The sequence below is a fragment of the Aphelocoma coerulescens genome, unplaced genomic scaffold, assembly GCF_041296385.1.
Source record: "Aphelocoma coerulescens isolate FSJ_1873_10779 unplaced genomic scaffold, UR_Acoe_1.0 HiC_scaffold_307, whole genome shotgun sequence".
Lineage (NCBI taxonomy): Eukaryota > Metazoa > Chordata > Aves > Passeriformes > Corvidae > Aphelocoma > Aphelocoma coerulescens.
The window spans coordinates 1-22,879 of NW_027183651.1; the positions used below are offsets into that span (position 1 = coordinate 1).

Consider the following 22,879-nt stretch of genomic DNA (forward strand, 5'->3'; position numbering starts at 1 on the left):
CGTCCTGGGGCCAGGTCCCCCCTCTTGATGTTGATTTTTTTTTTAATTATTAAAAATCCGGGTTTGTTTTCCGGTTTCTCTCCTGGCCTCGTGCTGGGGGAGGGGCCACGGGCGACATCAACCCCTCCCCCCCACCCGAGCTTTTGCCAACTGACCCCTCAAAGTGACCCAAAACCCCCCAACTGACCCCGTGACCCCAACTGACCCCGTGACCCCCACCTGGTCCATGACCAACCCAGCCCTTGACCAACTGACCGCCACCGGAGCCTTCGCCCGACCCACTGCCCAACCGACCCTGCCCGACCCGGCCCGGCCCTCCGTGACCAAACCCCACCCAGGGAACCCCACCCCCATCCCCGACCCCCCACGCCCCTCCCCCGCCCACGGTAACTCCGGTCTAATCCGGTCTATTCCGGTTTATTCCGGTCTATTCCGGCTCCCTCCGTACAGCGCGGCCGCAGCCCTCCCCCGCCCCGCCCCTCCCCCCGCCCCTCCCCCCCCCTCCGGGACACCCCCGGGGTGGGGGAGGGGCCGCGAGCGCAGAGATTCCATTCCTGGCGCTTTCGGCGGCGACGGCCGCGCCACTGGAGGGGCTCGGGGCCGCCGGGGCTCCCCGGTGTCCGGCGGGGCTGGCGGCCGCGTCCAGGTGTCCCGGCGGGAGGGACGCGGCGAGGCGCGGAGCCGGGACAGGCTGCGCTTGGCCTCAGGGCTGGCGAGTCCACGAGGGGCCGGGCCGGGGCGCGTTGGGCCATTTCTGGGCCAGGATGAGCCATTCTGGGCCTGATGAGCCATTCTCGGCCACGATGAGCCATTTTGGGCCAGGATGAACCATTCTGGGCCTGGATGAGCCATTCTGGACCAGGATGAGCTATTTCGGGCCAGGATGAGCCATTTTGGGCCCAGATGAGCCATTCTGGGCCAGGATGAGCCATTCTGCGCCAGCATGAGCCACTTTGGACCACGATGAGCCATTCTGGGCCAGGATGAACCATTTTGGACCAGGATGAGCCATTCTAGGCCAGGATGAGCCATTTTAAGCCCAGATGAGCCATTTTTGGGCCATGTCACACCAGGAGGCACCGTTGCAAGTCCAGTCCCACCACGTGTCCAGCCGTGTGCCACCTCCGAGCCGCGCCGCGGCCCGCTCCGCCGCCCTCACTGCCCCGGCCCCCGCGGCCGCCGTCCCCTCGTCGCGGTGCTGCCGGTGCCGCCGCGGCCCCTCGGGACCGCAGCCCGGGCCGGCGCCGTGCCCGGCCAGGTGCCGGCGCAGCAGCCGGGCGTCGGCGAAGCGGCGGCGGCAGCGGGGGCAGCGGCGGCGCCGCTCGTGGGCCCGCTGGTGCCGCAGGATGGAGCTCAGGTAGAAGAAGCTCTTCCCGCAGCGCTCGCACCGGTACACGTCCTCGCCCAGGTGCCCGCGCCGGTGCTCCAGCAGGTTGGAGCGGAACCGGAACGTCTCCCGCAGGTCCGGGCAGCGCCGCGGGCCGCGCCGGGCGGTGCCGGCGCTGGTGCTCGGCCAGGCCGGCGGCGTGGGCGAAGCGCTTGGCGCAGAGCGGGCAGCGCAGCGGGCGCTGGCCGGCGTGGCCGGCGCGGTGCTGCCGCAGCGCCCAGGCCCGCAGGAAGGCGCCGGCCGCAGGTGCGGCAGCGGAACGGGCGGCGGCGGGCGGGGCAGCAGCGCCGGTGCCGCCGCAGCAGCGCGGCCGCCCAGAAGCGCCGGCCGCAGGCGCCGCAGGCCGACGGGCGCTGCCGCAGGTGCCGCCGCCGGTGCAGCAGCAGCTCGTAGGCGCCGGCGCAGCGCTGCCCGCAGGCCCCGCAGGCCGGCGGCCGCCGCGGCGCCAGGTGCACGTACTTGTGGGTGACCAGCGCCAGGAAGCGCTTGAAGCTCTGCCGCAGGTGCCGCAGGTGAAGCGCTCGCTGCTCGGTGCCACCGGCGGCTCCTCGGCCGGTCCCGGCGCCTCCGCGCTCGCCGCCGCCGTCGGGGCCCGCTCGGGCGCGGCCGCCGGGTGCACCAGGCGGTGCCACACCAGGTTCTCCAGGAAGCGAAGACCTGCCCGCAGGTGTCGCAGCCCTGGGGCCGCTCGGCCGCCGTCACCGCGTCCTTGTGCGCCACGGCGCGCAGCAGGTCGGGGGAAGCGCTGCCCGCAGGAGCCGCAGCCCAGCGCGGGCCGCGGCCGCAGCGGCCGGGGGCTCGGCGGGGCCGGGGCGGCAGCCGGTGCACCTGGCGGTGCCGCGTCAGGCTCTGCGGGTAGCCGAAGGTCTTGCCGCACAGCTCGCAGCGGTAGGGCCGCTCGCGCGTGTGCACCACGCGGTGCTTACGCAGGTGGAAGGACTCGCGGAAGCGCTTCCCGCACACGGCGCACTCGTGCGGCTTCTCCCCGGTGTGGATGCGCTCGTGCCGCCGCAGCGTCTCCCGCCGGCCAAAGGCGCGGCCGCACACCCCGCACCCGAAGCTGCGCCCGGCGCCGGCGGCCGGAGGGACGGCGCGGGACGGCGGCGGCGGCGGCGCCGTCCCCGGCGTGGGCGCGGCGGGTGTCGCAGGAGGCTCTGGGGCGCGGCGTAGGCCTTGCCGCAGACGTCGCAGCGGTGCGCGGGGCGCGGCGCGCCGTGGCTCACCTGGTGCCGCAGCAGGTAGGCCGGGTCGCGGAACTCCTTGCCGCACACCGGGCAGGGCACGCGCCGCGGCCCCGCGTGCGTCTTGACGTGGCGCGTCAGGCTCTCGCGGCGGTTGAAGCTGCGGCCGCACGCGGCGCAGGTGAAGGGCTTCTCGCCCGTGTGGATGATCTGGTGCTGCGCCAGGTGGCTCGGCTTCTTGAACACCTTCCAGCACAGCGGGCACGTGAACGGCCCCTCTGCGCCCGGCGCCGCCGCCGCCGCCCCGCCCGGTGCCAGCGGTACCCCCACGGGCGCCAGCGGCACCCCGCCGGGAGCCAGGATGACGCCGCTCGGCACCGGGATCACTCCGCTCAGGGCGGCGTTGACCCCGTTGGGCACGGCCACCACGCCGGCCGGCGCCACCGTCACGCCGGGGGCCACCAGGTTGACGCCGCCGGCCACCGCCAGGGCGTTGACGCCGTTGGGCACGGCGCCGACGGCGGGGGACGCGCCGACCCCGGCGGGCGTCACCGTGGCCACGCTGCCGTGTCCTGCGCTGACCCCGCCGGGCGCCGCGCCGACGTTGGCCGCCGCGTTGGTCCCGTCGGGCGCCGCGCCCACGCCGGGCGCCGCGCTGACCGCGCCGGCCAAGGGGTTGGCCCCGTTGGGCGCCGCGTTGATGCCGGACGCCGCGTTGATGCCGGACGCCGCGCTGACCCCGCCGGACGCCGCGCTGACCCCGTTGACCCCGTTGGGAGCAGCGCTGACGTTCGCCACCGCGCCGACCCCGCCCGGCACCGCACCGACCCCGTTGGGCGCCGCGCCGACCCCGTTGGCCAACGCCAACGCTCCGGCCGCCCCGCCGGCCCTGGTGGCCGCCGCTCCTCCGGCGCCGGCCGGGTCATCGGCGGGCTCGCGGTGGCAGCGGCGGTGCCGCACCAGGCTGGAGCCGTGGCTGTAGGTGCCGGCCGCAGGTGCGGCACTCGTAGGGCCGCGCGTCGCCGCCGTGCGCCTGCATGTGCTGCACCAGGTGCGAGGCGGCGCGGAACGCCTTGGGGCACGCCGCGCACGGAAGCGCCGCTCCACCAGGTACTTGAGGCGCCTGAAGTAGCTCCGCTCCTCCTTGGGCTCCGGCGGCGCCGCGGGGGAAGCCGGGCCGGCGGTGGCCGCGGCGGCCGCGCCGCGCTTGAGCCCCCCGAAGAGGTGCTGGTGGCCCGAGAGGTCCACGATGCCCCATTGGGGGGCGGGGAAGGCGCCGGAGGCCTCGAAGAGGGCTGGGGAGGGGGCGGGAGGGGCGGGGGGGGGTACGGGGAGCCCCCCAGGGACCCCTCGGGCTTTTTGGGGTGGGGTTGGGCTGAGGAGGAGGAGGAGGATGAGGAGGCCTCGGGTTTGTGCTTGGGGAGGGGGCGCGGTCGAAGGGGGGGGCGCCGGTGGGGGGGGGATACTCGAAGGGGGCGGGGGCAGCGGCAGCGATTTGGGGGGGGGCTCGAAGGGCTCGGGCGGCTCGGGGCGCTGGTGCGTCAGGAAATCCAGGAAATCGAAGGGATACGCCTGGAAGTGGCCGCTCTCGTCGCTCACGTTCGCCTCCATCGCCGGCGGGGAGCCGCTGAAGGGGGGCCGTGAGCGCGGGGTCCCCTCAGCCCTGAGGCCGGGGGGGAGCTCGGGGGTCCCCGCAGCGCTGCGGGGCGGGCGGCAGCGCCCAGCGCGGGGCTGGGGAGGGGTCGTCACTCACCTGGGGGGTCCCGGGGGTGCGGGGGGTCCCGGGGGGGGCCGGGGCGGCCCTCAAGCCCCGCTCGGCCGGGCCGGGCCGGACGCGCCGCCCCGCCGGAAGCGGAAGCCGCGCGCGGGGTGGGTCACGTGAGGCAGGCCCGGCTTCGCTCCCCGCCCCCTTCCCCGCGCCGCCGTCCTTCCCGGCGGGCCCGGAGCCGCTCCGGGGGCTGCGCGGTCCCCAGCACCTAAACCGGGAGGCCCCGGGACGGCCGGAACGGCCCGGAGGGGGAGGGGGACGCGGGGGGGGGGGGGGGGGCCTTGCCCACAGCGAAGATGGCGCCGGCGCCGCCTCCCCGGCCAGATGGCGGCGCGAGGACAAGATGGCGGCCGCTGCCCTCAACCAAGATGGCGGCCGGAGACTCGGACCGCTCCAAAAAATGGCGCGGAAAGGGGGGGAACGGGGGGGGGGGGGGGGGGCGATGCTCGTGCCCAGTCAGGGCCGCGGGACCGGAGCTGGCCACGCCCCCCGGGGCACCCCCGGAGGGGGGAGGATTTGGGGAAGGGTCGGGGGTCTGTGACGTCACTGCAGCTGCGGGGGGGCCCCGCAGGACCGGGGGGGGGGCGCCTGTTTCCATCCCCCAGCCCCCATTTCCCGGTACGGCCCCTTTAAGAGCGCCGCACGTGCGGCCCCACGTGCTCACGGCCCCTCCGGCTTTGCCCGCTCCCCATTGGCCAAAATTGGGTCAGGCCCCGCCCCCAGACGCGTTCCCATTGGCCCAATGTAGGTCAGGCCACGCCCCCCGCATGGCCGCGCCGCCTGACCGCGGCCCCGCCCGCCGCCCTCCCATTGGCTGCGCCGGCCGCGAGGGGGCGTGGCCGAGGCCAGATGGGCGGGGCGCCCGAGGGCGCGTGCGGGGGCGGGGCCTCACCCGCGGCGGGGGCGGGGCTTGGGGCGGTGCCGACCAATGGGGAGCGCGCAGCGTGCGCGGAGGGGGCGGGGCTCGGTCCCGGGAGGGCGCGCGCTTCTGACAGCGCGGGCGGCGATTGGCCCGCAGCGAGGGGGGCGTGGCCAGCGCGGGCCCCGCCCCCTGACGGGCGCAGCGCCCCCCCGCGGGGCAGCGGCCGAGGGCACCGGGACCCACCCGGGAGCAGGTGGGGACCGGACCGGGACCGGCACCGGCGGCCACGGGGGACATCGGGGCCCAGGGGGGGGCACCGGGGCCGGGGGGACACCGGGACCCACCCGGCGGCAGGTGGGGACCGGGAGCGGGGGGGACACGGCGGCGCGGGGGGACTCCGGGGTGGCAGCGGGACCGGGAGGAGGGGGAGCGGGACCGGGCGGGCGACCGGGAACGGAAGGGGTGGGACCGCCCGGGGACCGTCCCGGGGCTGCGCGGAGTCCCTGAGCCCCCCCCCTCATTCCCGGTGTCCGGTCCCGGTTCCCATTCCCGGTGTCCGGTCCCGGTGTCCATTCCTGGTTCCCATTCCCGGTGTCCGGTCCCCGTGTCCATTCCCGGTTCCCATTCCCGGTGTCCATTCCCGGTGTCCATTCCTGGTGTCCGGTCCCGGTGTCCATTCCTGGTTCCCATTCCCGGTGTCCGGTCCCGGTGTCCAGTCCCGGTGTCCGGTCCCGGTGTCCATTCCTGGTTCCCATTCCCAGTGTCCGGTCCCGGTGTCCAGTCCCGGTGTCTGGTCCCAGTTCACATTCCCGGTGTCCGTTCCCGGTGTCCGGTCCCGGTGTCCGGTCCCGGTTCCCATTCCCGGTGTCCGGTCCCAGTGTCCGGTCTATCCCGTTCCCCAATCCCGGTCTCCATTCCCATTCCCATTCCCTGTTCCCATTCCCGTTCCCATTCCCGGTCTCCATTCCTGTTCCCATTCCCGGTGCCCATTCCCGGTTCCCATTCCCGTTCCCCAATCCCGGTCTCCATTCCCATCCCCATTCCCGTCCTTGTTCCCGGTTCCCGTCCCCATTCCCGGTCCCCATTCCCGGTCCCCATTCCCGGTTCCCATTCCCGTTCCCCATTCCCGGTCCCCATTCTCGGTCCCCATTCCCAGTTCCCATTCCCGGTGTCCATTCCCGTTCCCATTCCTAGTCCCCATTCCCAGTTCCCATTCCCAGTTCCTATTCCCGGTCCCCATTCCCGGTCCCCATTCCCGGTCTCCGTTCCCATTCCTGGTCCTCATTCCCGGTGTCCGGTCCCAGTGTCCGGTCTATCCCGGTGTCCATCCCCAGTTCCCATTCCCATTCCCCATTCCCGGTTCCCATTCCCAGTCCCCATTCCCGGTCCCCATTCCCGGTCTCCGTTCCCATTCCCGTTCCCCATTCCCGGTTCCCATTCCCAGTCCCCACTCCTGGTCTCCGTTCCCATTCCCGGTGTCCATTCCCAGTTCCCATTCCCGGTCCCCGTTCCCATTCCCAGTCCCCATTCCCGTTCCCATTCCCGTTCCCATTCCCGGTCCCCATTCCCGTTCCCATTCCCAGTTCCCATTCCCGTTCCCCATTCCCGGTGTCCCCTCCCCCGCTCCGGGGGGGTTCACCCGAGGTGAGGCCGCACGTGGGGGCGGGGGATCCCCCCACGTGACCGCGGCACGTGCGTGTCCCCCCCCGCCCCCCCCCCGCGTGTCCCGTGTCCCCCACGCGTGTGGCGCGGTCACGTGGGGCGGTCACGTGGGGCGGTCACGTGGGGCGGTCACGTGCCGGGGCCGCGCGGGGATTTGGGGGACCCCAAATTGGGGGGGGGGGGCGGGGGGGGGATGGGAGGGCCGGGAAGGGAAATGGAGGAGGGGGGGATTGGGGGGGATTTGGGGCATTTTGGGGGGATTTTGGGGGGCTTTGGGGCATTTTGGGGGGTTTGGGGCGTTTGGGGGGGATTTGGGGCATTTTGGGGTGTATTTGGGGCATTTTGAGGGGGATTTGGGGCATTTGGGGGGGATTTGGGGCATTTTGGGGGGATTGGGGCATTTTAGGGCTGATTTTGGGGGGGATTTGGGGCATTTTGGCGGGATTTGGGGCGTTTTGAGGGGGATTTGGGACATTTTGGGGGGATTTGGGGCATTTTGGGGGGGATTTGGGGGGGATTTGGGGCATTTTGGCGGGATTTGGGACATTTTGGGGGGATTTGGGGCATTTTGAGGGGGACTGGGGGGGGGATTTGGGGCATTTTGGGGGGTGGGATTTGTGCTCCAAAAGGCCTTTTTGGGGTGATTTCGGGGGGGTCCCACCGTGTGTGTCCCCCCCCCCCGTTTCAGGGATGGACGAGCCGGGCGGGAGCCGCGGGGGCTTCGTGGGGGTCGCGGCCCCTCCCCCCCCCCCGTGGGAGCGGCCGGGGCCGCCCCCTCCCCCAATTCCCGGGGGGGGCGGCGAGCTGGAATACGTGGATCTGGATGAGTTCCTGCGGGAGCACGGACTGCCCCCCAGCCCCCCCGAGCCCCCCGCCCCCGAGAGGGCGCCCGGTGGGTGCGGGGCGCGGTTTGGGGGGGGCTTGGGGGGGATTCTGGGGGGGGTTGGGGGGGCTTGCAGCGTTTTGGGGGGGTTTTGGGGGGGTTTGCAGCGATTTGGGGGGGGATTGCAGCAATTTGGGGGGATTCTGGGGGTGTTTGGGGGGAATTGTGGCGTTTGGGGGGGTTTGGGGGGGAATTGCAGCGTTTTGGGGGGGTTTGGGGAGATTGTGGCATTTTGGGGGGGATTCTGGGGGGGTTTGGGGCGGATTCTGGGGGGATTTGGGGTGGATTTCAGCGATTTGGGGGGATTCTGGGGGGGGTTTGGGGGGATTGCAGCGTTTTGGGGGGATTTGAGGGGGATTCTGGGGGGGTTTGGGGGGGATTGTGGCGTTTTGTGGTGGATTCTGGGGGGGGTTTGGGACATTTGGGAGGGGATTTGGGGCTCCAAAAGGACTTTTTTGGGCTGATTCTAGGGGTCCCCTGGAATTCGTGGGGGGGACACAGAACTGAGGGGGGGGGGCTCCTATGGGGATTTTGAGGGGGGGGGGGGGTCCCAGGAACGGGAGACGCCACTACGGGGCTCCCCCCATATCGCGATAGGGCCCCCCCATATCCCCCTCCTGTCGCGACAGAGCCTCCCCTAACGCCCCTCCCCACCGTCCCCCCTCCCTATCGCGACAGAAACCCCCCCCCCGATATCGCGACAGAAACGCCTCTCTCGTTAACCCCGCCCCTCCCGCAGCCCCCGGCCCCCCCCCGGGGCCCCCCGGAGGCGCTGCCCGAGGCGGAGGCGCTGGGGGGGGGTCCCGGGGGGGGCCCGTTCGACCCCCGGCGGCTCCGGTTCTCGCAGGAGGAGCTGCGGCCGCAGCCGATCGCCCGCAAGGCCCGCAAGGTGCACGTGCCCGAGGAGCAGAAGGTCGGGAATTTGGGATTTGGGCTCAGGGCGGGCGGGTTTGGGGGTTTGGGATTCCTGGGAGGGGGTCTGGGGTCCGTGGGCTCCGTCCCGGGGGATCCCCGGGAGGGTCCCGGGGTCCGGGGGTGTCCCCCGGTCTGCGCGTTGCCTGTTCCCGTGGAATCCCCGCATCCGTGGGAGGGTCCCAGTGTGCCCGGGGTGATTCCCAGTATTCCTGGGGTGATTCCCAGTGTCCGTGGGGTGATTCCCAGTGTGCCCGGGGTGATTCCCAGTATTCCTGGGGTGATTCCCAGTGTCCGTGGGGTGATTCCCAGTGTCCCCAGGCTGTTCCCCAGTATCCCCAGCGTGATTCCCAGTATCCTCGGGGTGATTCCCACATCCCTGGGGTGATTCCGAGTGTCCTTGGGATGGTTCCGAGTGTCCTTGGGATGATTCCCAGTATCCCTGGGGTGATTCCCAGTATCCCCAGCATGATTCCCAGTGTGCCCAGGCTGTCCCCCAGTGTCCCTGGGGTGATTCCCACATCCCTGGGGTGATTCCCAGTGTCCCCAGGCTGTCTCCCCGTGTCCTTGGGGTGATTCCCAGTATCCAGGAGTGTCCCTCCATGTCCCTGGGGTGATTCCCAGTGTCCCCAGGCTGTCCCCCAGTATCCCCAGGGTGATTCCCAGTATCCCCGGGGTGATTCCCGGTATCCCCAGGCTGTCCCTCCATGTCCCTGGGGTGATTCCCAGCGTCCCTGGTGTGATTCCCAGTGTCCCCAGGTTGTCCCCCAGTATCCCCAGGGTGATTCCCGGGGTGATTCCCAGTGTCCCCAGGCTGTCCCCCAGTATCCCCAGGGTGATTCCCAGTATCCCCGGGGTGATTCCCGGGGTGATTCCCAGTGTCCCCAGGCTGTCCCCCAGTATCCCCAGGGTGATTCCCGGGGTGATTCCCAGTGTCCCCAGGCTGTCCCCCAGTATCCCTGGGGTGATTCCCAGTGTCCCCAGGCTCTCCCCAGTGTCCCCGGGGTGATCCCCGGTACCCCCCCCCGCCGCACTCCCCGCCCCACCCCGAGCCCGTTCCCGGCGTTCCCGGCAGGACGAGAAGTACTGGAGCCGGCGCTCGCGGAACAACGCGGCGGCCAAGCGCTCGCGGGACGCGCGGCGCCTCAAGGAGAACCAGATCTCGGTGCGGGCGGCGTTCCTGGAGCGCGAGAACGCCGCGCTGCGCGTCGAGGTGGCGGCCGCGCGCCGCGAGCTCCAGCGCTTCCGCGGGATCCTGGCGCGCTACGAGGCCCGGCACGGGCAGATCTGAGCCACGCCGGGGCTCCGGGATCGGCTTCGAGGGGCTTGGGACGGCTCCAGGTGATCCCGGACGGCCTGGAGGGATTTTGGGACGCTCTGGAGGGATCTGGGGACGGCTCCTGGTGATCCCAAACTGCCCGGAGGGATGTGGGACAGCCTGGAGGGATCTGGGATGGCTCCAGGTGATCCCAAACTGCCTGGAGGGATCTGGGACACTCTGGAGGGATCGGGGACGGCTCCAGGTGATCCCAAACTGCCTGGAGGGATTTTGGGATGTTCTGGAGGGATCAGGGATGGCTCCTGGTGATCCCGAACAGCCCGGAGGGATTGGGGGCGGCTCCAGGTGATCCCAAACTGCCTTGGAGGGATTTTGGGTGCTCTGGAGGGATCTGGGATGGCTCCAGGTGATCCCAAACTGCCCCGAGGGATCGGGGACAGCCTGGAGGGATCAGGGACAGCTCCAGGTGATCCCAAACTGCCCGGAGGGATTTTGGGACGCTCTGGAGGGATCTGGGATGGCTCCAGGTGGTCCTGAACAGCCTGGAGGGATCTGGGACAGTTCCGGGTGATCTGGGAGCGCCTGGAGGAATTTGGGGCGGTTCAGCGAGATCTGGGCCAGTTCGAGCGATCCAGAACGTTCCTGGGACAGCGCGGAGCCGGCGGGGGGGATCCAGGTGGGATCCCGGCGCTCTGGGCTGCAGGACCGGGGTCACCGAGTGGATCCAGCCCCGGGATCCAGGATGGGATCCAGCCCCAGGATCCAGCCCCGGGATCCCAGCGGGGATCCAGCACCCAGACACGGCTCCGGGATCCAGGATGGGATCCAGCTCCGGGATCCAGCCCCCAGATCCAGCTCCGGGATCCCAGCAAGGATCCAGCACCCAGACACAGCCCCGGGATCCCAGCAGGGATCCAGCACCCAGACACGGCTCCGGGATCCAGCTCCGGGATCCAGCCCCGGGATCCAGGATGGGATCCAGCTCTGGGATCCAGCCCCAGGATCCCCAATCCCAGCCCGGCCCCGGGGGGGCGATGGGACTGACACCGCCCCCCACCCCTCTCCCCCAAATTCCCGACCCCCCCCCTGGATCCCTCTCCCCTCCCCCCCCCCCTTCCCTATTTATTCCCGGCCCCCCCCGGGCTGGATCAAAGCACAAATTTGGGGGGGGGGGTCCCGGGGGTCTCCCCTCCCCCCCCCCCGCCCCAGTGACCATTCCCAGTTCAGGCCAGTAGCGTTACAGGGATGGGGGGAGGGGCACCCCCACCACCCCTCCCCCTCCCCAAGCCCCCTCCCCCCGCCCCGCACTTTGACCACTTTACCGCCCCTCCCCCCCCCCCCGGCACGTCGGATTTTGGGGGGGGGGTCGCGGCCCCCCCCCCCCCCCGGGGGTGGGGGAGGGCTTTTTGTACAGAATTAAAAAAAAAACAAACCAACAACAAAGAATCGGAGCCGGAACTGGGAACCCCAAACTGGGAGCAATGGGAGGGGGGAGGGGCGGGCTGGTGAGGGGGGGAGGGCGCGCGTGGCCCCCCCCCAAAAAAAAAACCTCGGGGTCGCTCCGAGGTTGGGTTTTATCGCACTGAAAAACCGGCGGCCCTAAAATCCCCCCCCAGGGACCCCAAAAAATCCCCGGGAACACCCAAAACCCACCCGGGACCCCCAAAATTCCCTTTGGAAGCCCCAAAGCACCGCCCCCCCCCGGCCCCCCCTTTTTGTCCCGAGGTCCCCCCGCCGCCCTGACCCCTGACCCGGAAGCGCTCCCCTCCTCCCTCCCGCCCAGCCAATCACGAGCCGCCTCCTCTCCGCGCGCAGCCAATGGGAGGCGGTGTAGCGTCCGCCATCTTTGTTGCGGGCGGTGCCGCCGTTGGGAGCAGTGAAGGGTGAAGCCGCCGCGGCGCCATCTTTGAGGGCGAGGCTCGACCAATGGGAGCGCAGTAGCCATGGCAACGCCTTGGCCGCCGCCGCCATGGCGGCTGAGGGCAAGGGCGGCTTTGCCAGGAGAAGCCCCGCGTTGCGCCGCAGGACGCGGCGGGGCAGCCACAATGAACAGCGCGAATTAACCGCGCGCCCGCCTTGCCCTCCCGCTAATTAACAGCGCTCATTAAGGAGCCGGCAGAGTCATAACGGCTCGGTCCTCCACCGCCATGGAGTGTGGCGGGCAGAGCGGCTCCGTGCGCACACTTCCGGCGAAGAGCGGAAATGCCGTCTCTATCCCATAACCCCCCGCGCCGCCGCTCTGCCGCCTCTCTCCATCCGCCGCCGCCATGGTGGGTCCCGCCGGGGGTCTGAATCCGCCGCCATCCGCGGCCGGGGGGGGCCCCAGCAGGGCCCGGGGAGGCTCGGGAGGCTCGGGAGGGCCCGCGGGGCGCGTGGGCGGCGGCGCTGGCGCTGCCGGGGCGGCCGATGCGGCCCCCGGTGTGAGCGGGGCCCGGGGCGGCCCCCGCGGTGACCGGGCCCGGTGTCGCCTCAGGGCATCGACATCCGTCACGACCGGGACCGCAAAGTGCGGCGGAAGGAGCCCAAGAGCCAGGACATCTACCTGAGGCTGCTCGTCAAGGTGAGGCGCGCCCGGTCCCGCCGGGATCCACCCCGGGCTCGGTCGCGGGGCCCCCGCCGCCGTCCCGGGCCCGCTTTTCCCGGTATCGGCCTTGATCCCCTCGCGGGAGCGGCCCCGGTAACTGCCGGCGGTTCCGGTTTTCCCGATTCCCGCGTTTCTCTGCTCATTCCTCCGGTAATCCCGGTATTCCCGATTGAGCGGTCCCGGTTTCCTGTCTCCCGGTCAATCCCGGCTTTTCCCGGTTCTCTCATTCCCGTGGGGGTTTTTTATCCGTTTTTCCCGTTTCCAGCTGGGCGAGTCCCTCCTTAAGCCCGGTTTTCCCCGGGTTTTTTCCCGGTTTTTTCCCGGTTTCTCCCATTTTCCACCTGTCCCGCTCCCTCACTGACCCCGATTTCCCTTTTTCCCCCCTTTTCCCCCCGATTTCCGCCGTTCCCCGCGGTTTTTTCCCCTTTTCCCCCTTTCCCACTTTTCCCGCTCCATTTCCTCTTCCCTAATCTAAATTTCGCCATTTTAACCCCGATTTTCCCATTTCCACCCCGTTTTCCCCATTTTCATTCCAATTTTTCCCATTTCCACCCCGATTTCCCCATTTTCATTCCCATTTTAACCCCGATTTTGCCTTTTTCATCCCCATTTTCACCCCCATTTTCCGATTTCCATCCCGATTTTTCCCATTTTCACCCCCATTTTCCTATTTGCATCCCCATTTTCCCGATTTCCACCCTGATTTTCCCATTTTCTTCCTCAGTTTCATCCCAATTTTTATCCCGATTTTCCCATTTCCATTCTCATTTTTCCCACTTTCACCGCGATTTTCCCATTTCCATTCTAATTTCCCCATTTTCATCCCCATTTCAACCTCGATTTCTCCATTTTCATCCTCATTTTCCCCCATTTCCATCCCCATTTTCCCCCCGATTTTCCCATTTCCATCCCCAATTTTCCCATTTTCACCCCGATTTTCCCATTTTCATCCCCGTTTCAACCCCAGTTTTCCCATTTTCACCTCAATTTTCCCGTTTTCATCCCCATTTCCACCCCAATTTCCCCATTTTCATCCCCAATTTTCCCATTTCCATCCCCATTTTCCCATTTCCAGCTCCCTCAATAACCCCGTTTTTTTCCCCGACTTCCGCTGGCTTTTCCTCCCTTTTTTTCCCAATTTCCTTTATTCCCTGCACCCGGAATTCCCGTTTTTTTCCTGTTTTTTTCCCCCAGTTTTTCCCGCTTTTCCTTGTTTTTTCCCCATTTTTCCATGTTTTTTCCCCTTTATCCTCGGTTTTCCCTGTTCCCACGCGGATTTTTCTCGTTTTTCCTGTTTTTCTCCATTTCCACGCGGATTTTCCCCGTTCCCACGCGGATTTTCCCCGTTTTTTCCCCGTTCCCACGCGGATTCTCCCCATTTCCATGCGGATTTCCCCCATTTTCGCATCGATTTTCCCCATTTTTGCCTGTCCCCACGCGGATTTTCCCCCTTTTTCCCCGTTTCCACGCAGATTTTGCCCGTTTCCACACGGCTTTTCCCCGTTTTTGCCCGTTCCTATGCGGATTTTGCCCGTTTCCACGCCGTTTTTCCCCGTTCCCACGCCGATTTTCCCATTTTTCCCCGTTCCCACGCGGATTTTCCCCATTCCCACACGGATTTTCCCGTTTTTCCCCGTTTTTCCCTGTTCCCACCCGGATTTTCCCCGTTTTTCCCCGATTTTCCCCGTTCCCACCCGGATTTTCCCCGTTTGTCCCCGTTTTTGCCCGTTCCCACGCGGATTTTCCCCATTCCCACACGGATTTTCCCGTTTTTCCCCGTTTTTTCCCTGTTCCCACCCGGATTTTCCCCGTTTTTCCCCGTTTTTCCCTGTTCCCACCCGGATTTCCCCCGTTTTTCCCCGTTTTTCCCTGTTCCCACCCGGATTTTCCCCGTTTTTCCCCGTTTTTCCCTGTTCCCACCCGGATTTTCCCCGTTTTTCCCCGTTTTTCCCTGTTCCCACCCGGATTTTCCCCGTTTTTCCCCGTTTTTGCCCGTTCCCACCAGGATTTTCCCGTTTTCCCAGCTGTACCGCTTCCTGGCGCGCCGCACCAACGCCCCGTTCAACCGAGTGATCCTCAAGCGCCTCTTCATGAGCCGAACCAACCGCCCGCCGCTGGCGCTGTCCCGCCTGGTGAGCGCCCAAAAATACCCCAAAAACCCCGGGATTCACCCCAAAAACCCCGGGATTCACCCCAAAAACCACAGCATTCACCCCAAAACCACCAGGATTCACCCCAAAAACCGCGGCATTCACCCCAAAAACCACAGCATTCACCCCAAAAACCCCAGAGTTATTGCCAAAAATCCTGGGATTCCCCTGAAAAACCCCGGGATTCACCCCAAAAACCATGGGATTCACCCCAAAAACCCCGGGATTCACCCCGAAAACCCCGGAGTTATTGCTAAAAACCCCGGGATTCCCCTGAAAAACCCCGTGATTCACCCCAAAAACCACGGGATTCACCCCAAAAACCGCGGCATTCACCCCAAAAACCACAGCATTCACCCCAAAAACCCCGGAGTTATTGCCAAAAATCCTGGGATTCCCCTGAAAAACCCCGGGATTCACCCCAAAAACCGCGGGATTCACCCCAAAAACCCTGGGATTCACCCCAAACACCGCAGGATTCACCCCAAAAACTGCGGGATTCCACCCAAAACCCCGGGATTCCTCCCAAAAACCATGGGATTCTCCCCAAAAACCCCAGGGTTATTGCCAGAAACCCTGGGATTCCCCTGAAAAACCCCAGGATTCCCCCCAAAACCTGGGATTCCTCCCAAAAACCCGGCATTCTCCCCCAAAAACCCCGGGATTCCCCCCAAAACCCTGGGATTCCCCAAAATCCCCGGCATTCCCCCCAAAATCCCAGGATTCCCCCCAAAACTCCGGGATCCCCGCCCCCCCTCCCCTCCAGGTGGGATTTGGGGTCACCTGGGGGGGTTCCCGAAATTCCAGGGGGGCTCCGGAGCTCCCGGGGAGTTTTTTCCCTTCCCAAAAGTCCCAAATCTGCCGCGTTTGGACCCAAAATCGGGGCCTTGTTTTCTCTCTGGGAGGGTCCCCGTTATTCGCAAGGGGGTCCCGAAATTCCAGAGGGGGTTGGGAATTCCCAGTAACTTTTTCCGTTCCCAAAAATCCCAAAATCGCCACATTTCGGCCCAAAAATGGGGCCCGCGGGATTTTGGGGGTTTTTTGAGGGATTTTTGGTGTTTTTCCATGGAATTTTTTGGGTTTTAAAACGTGGAGTTTTTTGGGTTTTTTCTGTGGAATTTGGGGTTTTTCCGTGGGATTTTGGAGTTTTCCATTGGAGGTTTTTTGGGGGGGGATTTTTCTCTGAATTTTTTTGGGGTTTTTTTGGGGAGTTTCGGGGTTTTTCCTGTGGGATGTTTTTGGGGCTTTTTCCATGGGATTTTGGGGTTTTTCCCTGGGATTTTGGGGGTTTTTCCCTGGGATTTTGGGGGCTTTTCCCTGATTTTGTGGGTTTTTCCTTGGAATTTTGGGGTGCTTTTTTATGGGATTTTGTGGGTTTTTCCATGGGATTTTGGGGGCTTTTCCCTGATTTTGGGGGTTTTTCCTTGGAATTTTGGGGTGCTTTTTTATGGGATTTTGTGGGTTTTTCCATGGGAATTTGGGGGGTTTTTCCATGGGATTTTTCGTTTTTTTTCCCATGGGAGTTTGGGGGTTTTCCCTGGGATTTTGGGCGTTTTTCCCTGGGGTTTTGGGGGATTTTCCCTGGAATTCCCTGGGATTCCCCCCTGGCAGATCCGGATGATGCGGAAGCCCGGCCGGGGGGACAAGACGGCCGTGGTGGTGGGGACGGTGACCGACGACGTTCGCATCCAGGACGTGCCCAAGCTCAAGGTCCTTGGGGAGTTCGGGGTTCTTGGGGAATTTGGGACTTTTGGGGAATTTCGAGGGAGTTTGGGGTGAACTTGGGGAAATTTGGGGTTTTATTTTTTCCTACTTTGGGGGAGTTTGGGTGGTTTTACGGGGGGAGTTTGGGGGGATTATTTTTTTTAGGGTTTTTGGGGAGTTTAGGGTGATTTGGGAGGGTTTTGGGGGGGTTGCGGGAGTTTTGGAGGGGTTTGGGGGGGTTTTGGGGGCATTTTGGGAGTTTTGGAGGGATTTGGGGTAGGTTTGGGGGTGGGTTTGGGAGGGTTTTTTAGGATTTTGTGGTATTTTGGGGTGTTTTGGGTGATTTTTGGGGGTGTTGGGGTGGTTTTGGGGCGCTGACCCCCCCTTTTCCCCCCCAGGTCTGCGCCCTCAGGGTCACTCGGGGCGCTCGGACCCGAATCCTGCGGGCCGGGGGCTCCATCCTGACCTTCGACCAGCTGGCCATGGCCACCCCCAAGGGCAAGGGGACCGTGCTGCTCTCAGGTGGGGCACAGACCCCTCCCCAAATACCCCAAAAACCCCTAAATCCCCGTGAAATGACCCCAAATAACCCTGAAGCAACCCAGACCCCAAATAAGCCCAGAATAACACCAAATAGCCCCAGAATGACCCCAAATCCCCACCCCCAAGGACGAGGGGACCGTGCTGCTCTCAGGTGGGGCAGAGATCCCTCCCCAGATAATGCCAAAAATGTCAAAATCCCACTGAATTCATCCCAAAACGGTGTCTGGGAACTCCAGAATACCCCAAACCCCCAAAAAACCCCGAAACGACCCCAAATCCCCACCCCCAAGGCCAAAAGCATGGAGCTGCTCTTAGGTGGGGTGGAGACCCCTTCCCAAATACCCCAAAAACTCCTAAACCCCCGTGAAATGACCCCAAATAACCCTGAAATACCCCAAACCCCAAAAAAACCCCGGAATGACCCCAAATCCCCACCCCAAAGGCCAAAGCTGCTCTCGGGTGGGGCAGAGACCCCTCTCAGATGACTCCAAATCGCCCCAAAATCACTTTTGGCAGCCCCAAGCCCCTCCCAGGGCTCCCCAAACCCCTCCAGGACCCCCCAAATTCCCCCAAACACCCCCAAATCCTCCCGAATTCCCCCAAATTCCCCCGAATTCCCCCCAGGACCCCGCAAGGCGCGCGAGGTCTATCGGCACTTCGGGAAGGCGCCGGGGACCCCCCACAGCCACACCAAGTACGGGGGGCTGGGGGATTTGCGGGGATTTTGGGGGGGGTTGGGGGATTTTTGGGGGGATTTGGGGGATTTTTGGGGGGATTTTGAAGGGTTTGGGGGAGGTCTGGGGGGTCTCAAGGGGGATTTGGGGGATTTTAAATGGTTATGGGGAATTTGGGGGTGGTTTGGGGGGCTGGAGTGGGAGTTTGGGATGGATTTTGGGGGACATTTGGGGTTTTTGGGGGTCTGGGCTGGGATTTCGGGGGACATTTGGGATTTTGGGCTGGGATTTTGGGGGACATTTGGGGATTTTGGGGGGTCTGGGCTGGGATTTTGGGGTTTTGGGGCTTTGGGCTGGGATTTGGGGGGACATTTGGGATTTTGGGGGGGTCTGGGCTGGGATTTGGGGGACGTTTGGGATTTTGGGCTGGGATTTGGGGACATTTGGGGAGATTTTGGCCGCGCTGACCCCGTTCCCCCCCAGGCCCTACGTGCGCTCCAAGGGGCCGAAGTTCGAGCGGGCGCGGGGCCGCAGGGCCAGCAGGGGCTACAAGAACTGAGCCCCCTCCCCAAAATAAACGGGGGGGGGGGGAGACCCCTCCCCCCAAAACGTCACCCCGAGTCTGCGTCTGCTGCGAACCCCAAAAAAAACCCCGTGGAAATCGCCCGAAAAACCCCAAAACCGCCCCAAAAATCCATCCGGGGGTGCTGACAGTAAAAAAAACCCCAAAATTTCCCCGATTTGCCCCAAAAATTCATCGTGGCGGCCCCAAAATGCCCCTTTCCCTCCTCAAACCGCAGCTTAATCCCCAAAAATGCATTTTTTCTGCCAAAACTCCTCTTTCTTCCCAAAAACCCCGTATTTTGCCCCCCTAAAAATCCCTTTTTTTTTCCTCTAAAAATTCTTCTTTTCCCTCAAAGCTTTTTGCTTGGAACCACCCAAATTTCCCACCCCAAAATCCTTTTATTTCTCCTTAAAATTCCCCTTTTTTTCTCTTTAAAATTCTGCTGCTTTTTCCCAAAAAAGTCCATTTTTACCCTTAAAAAGCCTTTATTTTCCCCTAAAAATCCCTTTTTCCCAATTAAAAAAAAAACTCTTTTCCCTTAAAAACTGCTTTTTCTCCCCAAAAACCCCTTCACCCCCAAAAACCCCTTCACCCCCAAAAACCCCAAATCCCCCTCCCCCAAAATCCTTTCCCCCCCCTCCCCAAATCCCTTTTTATTCCCCTAAAAAATCCATTTCCCCCCCCCCAAAAAAAGACCCGCGGCGCTTTTTGGGGGATTCTCTTTATTGCCCCTCCCCCCCGCCCCTCCCCCTGCCCCCGCTGGGGCCCCTCCCCCCCTTTTTGGGGACCCCTCCCCTATTTTTTGGGCTCGTACTGGATCAGCCTCATGATGGCGTCGTTCTTCATCACGCCCTCGATGAACTCGCCCTCGGCGATCTTGTCTGGGGGCGAACGGGGCCGTCAGGGGGGCCCCGAAACCAGGGAGGGGGCCCCGAAATTGGGGAGGGGGGCCCCGAAACTCAGGGGGGGGCCCCGTGAACGGGGATTTTGGGGTGGTTTGGGGTGGTTTTGGGGTGGTTTGTTGGGGTTTTGGGGTGCTGCAAAGGTGGGTTGGGGCAGTTTGGGGGGTCCCCTGAAATTTGGGGGTCTGTGGGAGGGTCTTTTGGGGGATTTTGGGGCGGTTTTGGGGTGGTTTGGGGTGGTTTTGTGGTGGTTTGTTGGGGTTTTGGGGTGGTTTGGGGTGGTTTTGGGGTGGTTTGTTGGGGTTTTGGGGTGGTTTGGGGTGGTTTTGGGGTGGTTTGTTGGGGTTTTGGGGTGCTGCAAAGGTGGGTTGGGGCAGTTTGGGGGTCCCCTGAAATTTGGGGGTCTCTGGGAGGGTCTTTTGGGGGAATTGGGGCGGTTTTGGGGCAGCTTGAGGGGAGGTTTTGGGGTGGTTTTAGGGGGTTTTTGGGGGGTTTTAAGGCGCGGTTTTTTGGGGGGTTTCAAGGAGCAGAGGTTTTTTTTTTTTTCGGGGGGAGGGTTCGGGGGTCCCGAGAGGGGTTTTGGGGGGGCTTGGGGGGTCCCCACCGTTTTCCCCTTTGTTGAAGTAGGCCCAGAGTTTGTCCGCCCGTTTCTGGGGGCTGTTCTCGTCCTCCGGCAGCAGCTTCTGCTCCTCCACCGGGATCATCTTGAAAATCGCCTGGGGGACCCCAAAAACCCCTCAGGAACCGCCCCCGGACCCCAAAAACGGGACCAGGGACCCCAAAAATGGCTCTGGGGAACCCCAAAAATGGGATTTGGGGGGCCCGGAACCAGCGGGGGAACCCTAAAATCGACCTGGGGACCCTAAAATCACTCGGAGGAGCCCCAAACTGGGTCGGGGGACCCCAAAATCGAAGGGACCCCAAAACCGGGCTCTGCTCAGCGGGGGGGGGAGGGGATTAACCCGCCCTCCCCCCCCCGATCCGTTTATCTCGCCCCTCCCCCACCCCGCCCCCCCCGGGGCTTTTTCCTTCCGGGATTGAAAATCCGGGATTGGGGCAGCGGGGGAGGGGCAAAGCCAATTAGCGCCCCTCCCCCACCCCGGTGTTAATTGGGGGGAGGGGGAGAGCAGATCTTGGGGGGCAGGGAGGGGCTGGAGGGTCGGAGCCCCTCCCCCAGATCCCGATGGGAATTCCCAGATCCAGGGGATTCCCCCAGGCCAGGGATCCCCTTTTCCATGGGATCCTCTTTTCCTAAAGGATCCCCTTTTCCATGGATCCCCTTTTCTTTGGGATCCCCTTTTCCATGGATCCCCTTTTCTCTGGGATCCCTTTCTCCATGGATCCCCTTTTCCATGGGATCCTCTTTTCCTACAGGATCCCTTTTTCCATGGATCCCCTTTTCTTTGGGACCCCCTTTTCCATGGATCCCCTTTTCCATGGATCCCCTTTTCCATGGGATCCTCTTTTCCTACAGGATCCCCTTTTCCATGGATCCCCTTTTCCATGGGATCCTCTTTTCCTACAGGATCCCCTTTTCCATGGATCCCATTTCCTGTGGATCCCTTTTTCCATGGGACCCCCCCGGCCATGCATCCCTGTCCAGGGATCTCGAATCTCCTCACCGTGAGGATCTCCAGCCCCACATCCCAATCCCCAAATCCCAGATTCCCAAACTCACTGTGATGATCCCAAACCCCCAAATCCCAGACTCCCGAACTGACCGTGATGATCCCAAATCCCGGACTCCCGAACTCACCGTGATGATCTCCAGCACCTCGCTCTTGCTGATCTCCCCGTTGCGATCCACGTCGAACAGGGAGAACGCCCACTCCAGCTTGAGGTGGGTTTTCCCGGACGAGGTCAGGTGCAGGGCGATGATGTACTCCCGGAAGTCCAGGGTGCCGTCGTCGTTGGTGTCGAAGCTGCGGAAGACGTGGCGGGCGTAGCCCTTGGGGTCCGAGTTGGGGAAGAAGGTGCCGTAGATCTTCTCGAACTCGGCGCGGCTGATGCGGCCGTCGGGGCACTGGCGCTGGAAGCTCTCGTACCAGCGGCACAGCTCCTCCTCCGTGTAGCGCGTGCTCATCTTCAGCTCCTCCAGGATCTCCTTGGACAGCGCCCCGCTCTTGGCGTTGCCCATGGCGGGCGAGAAGAGGCCCCCGCGGCCTGCGGGGGGAGGAGGAGGAGGAGGAGGAGGAAGAGCCTGGGAGGGAAAGAGAAGAAGTTTCAGAGCCCAAAGCGAGGAGGAAGAAGGTTCTGGACACCAAAATGCGGAGGAAGAGGAAGGGTTTGGATCCTGGGAGGAAGAGGAGGAGGAAGAAGGTTCCAGACCCCAAAATGTGGAGGAAGAGGAAGGGTTTGGATCCTGGAATGAGAAGGAGGAGGAAGACGACGAGGACGAGGAGGAGGAGGACGAGGAGGACGAGGAGGAAGAGCCTGGGAGGGAAAGAGAAGAAGTTTCAGAGGCCAAAGCGAGGAGGAAGAAGGTTCTGGACACCAAAATGTAGGGGAGGAAGGAGGTTCTAGACCCGAAAACGAGGAGGAAGAGGAAGGGGTTGGATCCTGGAAAGAGAAAGAGGAGGAGGAGGAGGAGGAGGAGGAGGAGGAGGAAGAGTCAGGAAGGGAAAGGGAAAAGGGGTTGAGTGGGGTGAGGAGGAGGAGGAAGGTCGTGGATCCCAAAAGGAGGAGGAGGAAGAAGGCTCTGGATAAGGAGAAGGTTCCAGACCCCAAAATGAGGAGGAGGAAGGTCCTGGAACCCTGAAAAGAGGCAGAAGATCCCAAACCCAAAAAATGAGGATGAGGAAGGTCCCAGACCGAAAAACACGGATGAGGAAAGTCCCAAACCCCCAAACGAGGCTGGAGAAGATCCTGAACCCCAAAAGGGGGAGGAGGAAGATTCTGAACACCCCAAAAGGAGGATGAGGATGGTCCCAGACCCAAAAACGAGGCCGAAGAAGATCCTGGAAGCCCAAAACTGAGGATGAGGAGGAGGAGGAAGGTCCCAGACCTCAAAAACGAGCAGGAAGAAGGTCCCAGAGCCAAAACCAAGGATAAGGAAAATCCTGAGCCCCCGAAAACGAGGATGAGGAAGGTCCTGGAACCCTGAAACCGAGGCTGAAGATCCCAAACCCCAAAAACGAGGATGAGGAAGGTCCTAGAGCCCCAAGAATGAGGATGAGGAAGATTCCAGACCCAAAACCGAGACTGAGGAAGATCCCAAACCCCGAAAAACAAAGCAGAAGAAAGTCCTGGACCCCGAAAGTGAGGATGAAGAGGATCCCAGACCCAAAGCCGGGGATGAGGAAGGCTCCAGGCTCAAAGCCGAGGACGAGGAGGGTCCTTACGGGAAGGTTCCGGAGCGCGGCCGAGGATGAGGAGGGTGAGGACGAGGCTGGTGACGAAGGCTCCGCTCCTCTCACGGGGCCGGCCCCGGGTCCGGCCTTTATCAGGTGGGGTTGGGGGGGGGATTTGGGGGGGATTTGGGGTGGGGGAGGGGATAAAGGTGATCCTGGCTTAGCGGGGGCACGTGGCGAGGGGGAGGGGCAGGGGGGGAGGGGGAGGCCCCATCCCCCACCCCGGAGCTGGGCTGGCAACGGGGAACCCCCGGATTGGGGACTGACCCCCCCCCAAAAAAGTACCCCAAAAATCCCCCCCAACTCCCCCCCAAATTCAACCCCCCCGTGAGACCCCCCCAAGCTCCCCCCCCACCTTGAGCCCCCCAAATTCCTCCCCCTCCCCCCACTGAGACCCTCCCCCCAATTTCCCCAAATCGGCCCCTCCCCCCTCCTGGAGATTCCCCCCCCATCTCCCCTCCCCCATCCCAAAC

The 22,879-nt window shown here is 64.2% G+C and overlaps 4 protein-coding genes across 4 annotated transcripts; 2 read left to right on the forward strand and 2 right to left on the reverse strand.

Moving 5' to 3' along the window:
- Positions 1 to 1,100: 1,100 nt before the first annotated feature.
- Positions 1,101 to 4,347, reverse strand: LOC138101475 (zinc finger protein 865-like; the record flags this gene model as incomplete). Its single annotated transcript, XM_068999244.1, is given in 13 exon segments — positions 1,101 to 1,480; positions 1,482 to 1,622; positions 1,624 to 1,883; positions 1,886 to 2,038; positions 2,041 to 2,125; positions 2,127 to 2,203; positions 2,206 to 2,447; positions 2,504 to 3,552; positions 3,554 to 3,663; positions 3,666 to 3,860; positions 3,863 to 3,943; positions 4,035 to 4,195; positions 4,322 to 4,347. Coding segments are annotated over 12 exon segments (2,918 nt in total), but the record flags the coding sequence as incomplete, so codon positions are not given.
- Positions 4,348 to 5,423: 1,076 nt separating this feature from the next.
- Positions 5,424 to 11,014, forward strand: DBP (D-box binding PAR bZIP transcription factor). The gene is made up of 4 exons (XM_068999258.1): positions 5,424 to 5,451; positions 7,549 to 7,752; positions 8,373 to 8,656; positions 9,731 to 11,014. Exons 2-4 carry the CDS (start codon positions 7,551 to 7,553, stop codon positions 9,944 to 9,946), a joined length of 702 nt encoding a protein of 233 aa, XP_068855359.1. The 5' UTR covers positions 5,424 to 5,451; positions 7,549 to 7,550; the 3' UTR covers positions 9,947 to 11,014.
- Positions 11,015 to 12,133: 1,119 nt separating this feature from the next.
- Positions 12,134 to 18,203, forward strand: RPL18 (ribosomal protein L18). The gene is made up of 7 exons (XM_068999265.1): positions 12,134 to 12,204; positions 12,408 to 12,494; positions 14,543 to 14,650; positions 16,280 to 16,378; positions 16,771 to 16,894; positions 17,540 to 17,609; positions 18,073 to 18,203. Exons 1-7 carry the CDS (start codon positions 12,202 to 12,204, stop codon positions 18,146 to 18,148), a joined length of 567 nt encoding a protein of 188 aa, XP_068855366.1. The 5' UTR covers positions 12,134 to 12,201; the 3' UTR covers positions 18,149 to 18,203.
- A 732-nt stretch (positions 18,204 to 18,935) lies between these two features.
- LOC138101482 (visinin) lies at positions 18,936 to 22,480 on the reverse strand. The gene is made up of 4 exons (XM_068999256.1): positions 22,398 to 22,480; positions 20,813 to 21,256; positions 19,661 to 19,772; positions 18,936 to 19,035 (listed from the first exon to the last, which is right to left on the reverse strand). The coding sequence occupies exons 2-4, from the start codon at positions 21,191 to 21,193 to the stop codon at positions 18,950 to 18,952; spliced, it is 579 nt and encodes a 192-aa protein (XP_068855357.1). The 5' UTR covers positions 21,194 to 21,256; positions 22,398 to 22,480; the 3' UTR covers positions 18,936 to 18,949.
- Between the last annotated feature and the right edge of the window lie 399 nt (positions 22,481 to 22,879).

Bases quoted from the DNA above. Each gene is read 5' to 3' on its own strand.
- DBP (XM_068999258.1), top strand. From the start codon at position 7,551: ATGGACGAGCCGGGCGGGAGCCGCGGGGGCTTCGTGGGGGTCGCGGCC. The intron at 7,753-8,372 runs GTGGGTGCGGGG...CTGTCGCGACAG, and splicing joins CGCCCCCGAGAGGGCGCCCG to AGCCTCCCCTAACGCCCCTC. The intron at 8,657-9,730 runs GTCGGGAATTTG...CGTTCCCGGCAG, and splicing joins ACGTGCCCGAGGAGCAGAAG to GACGAGAAGTACTGGAGCCG.
- RPL18 (XM_068999265.1), top strand. The intron at 16,895-17,539 runs GTGGGGCACAGA...AATTCCCCCCAG, and splicing joins GGGGACCGTGCTGCTCTCAG to GACCCCGCAAGGCGCGCGAG. The intron at 17,610-18,072 runs GTACGGGGGGCT...GTTCCCCCCCAG, and splicing joins ACCCCCCACAGCCACACCAA to GCCCTACGTGCGCTCCAAGG.
- LOC138101482 (XM_068999256.1), bottom strand. From the start codon at position 21,193: ATGGGCAACGCCAAGAGCGGGGCGCTGTCCAAGGAGATCCTGGAGGAG. The intron at 19,773-20,812 runs GTGAGTTCGGGA...GGGGTCCCCCAG, and splicing joins AGGTGCTGGAGATCATCACG to GCGATTTTCAAGATGATCCC. The intron at 19,036-19,660 runs GTGGGGACCCCC...GTTCGCCCCCAG, and splicing joins CTTCAACAAAGGGGAAAACG to ACAAGATCGCCGAGGGCGAG.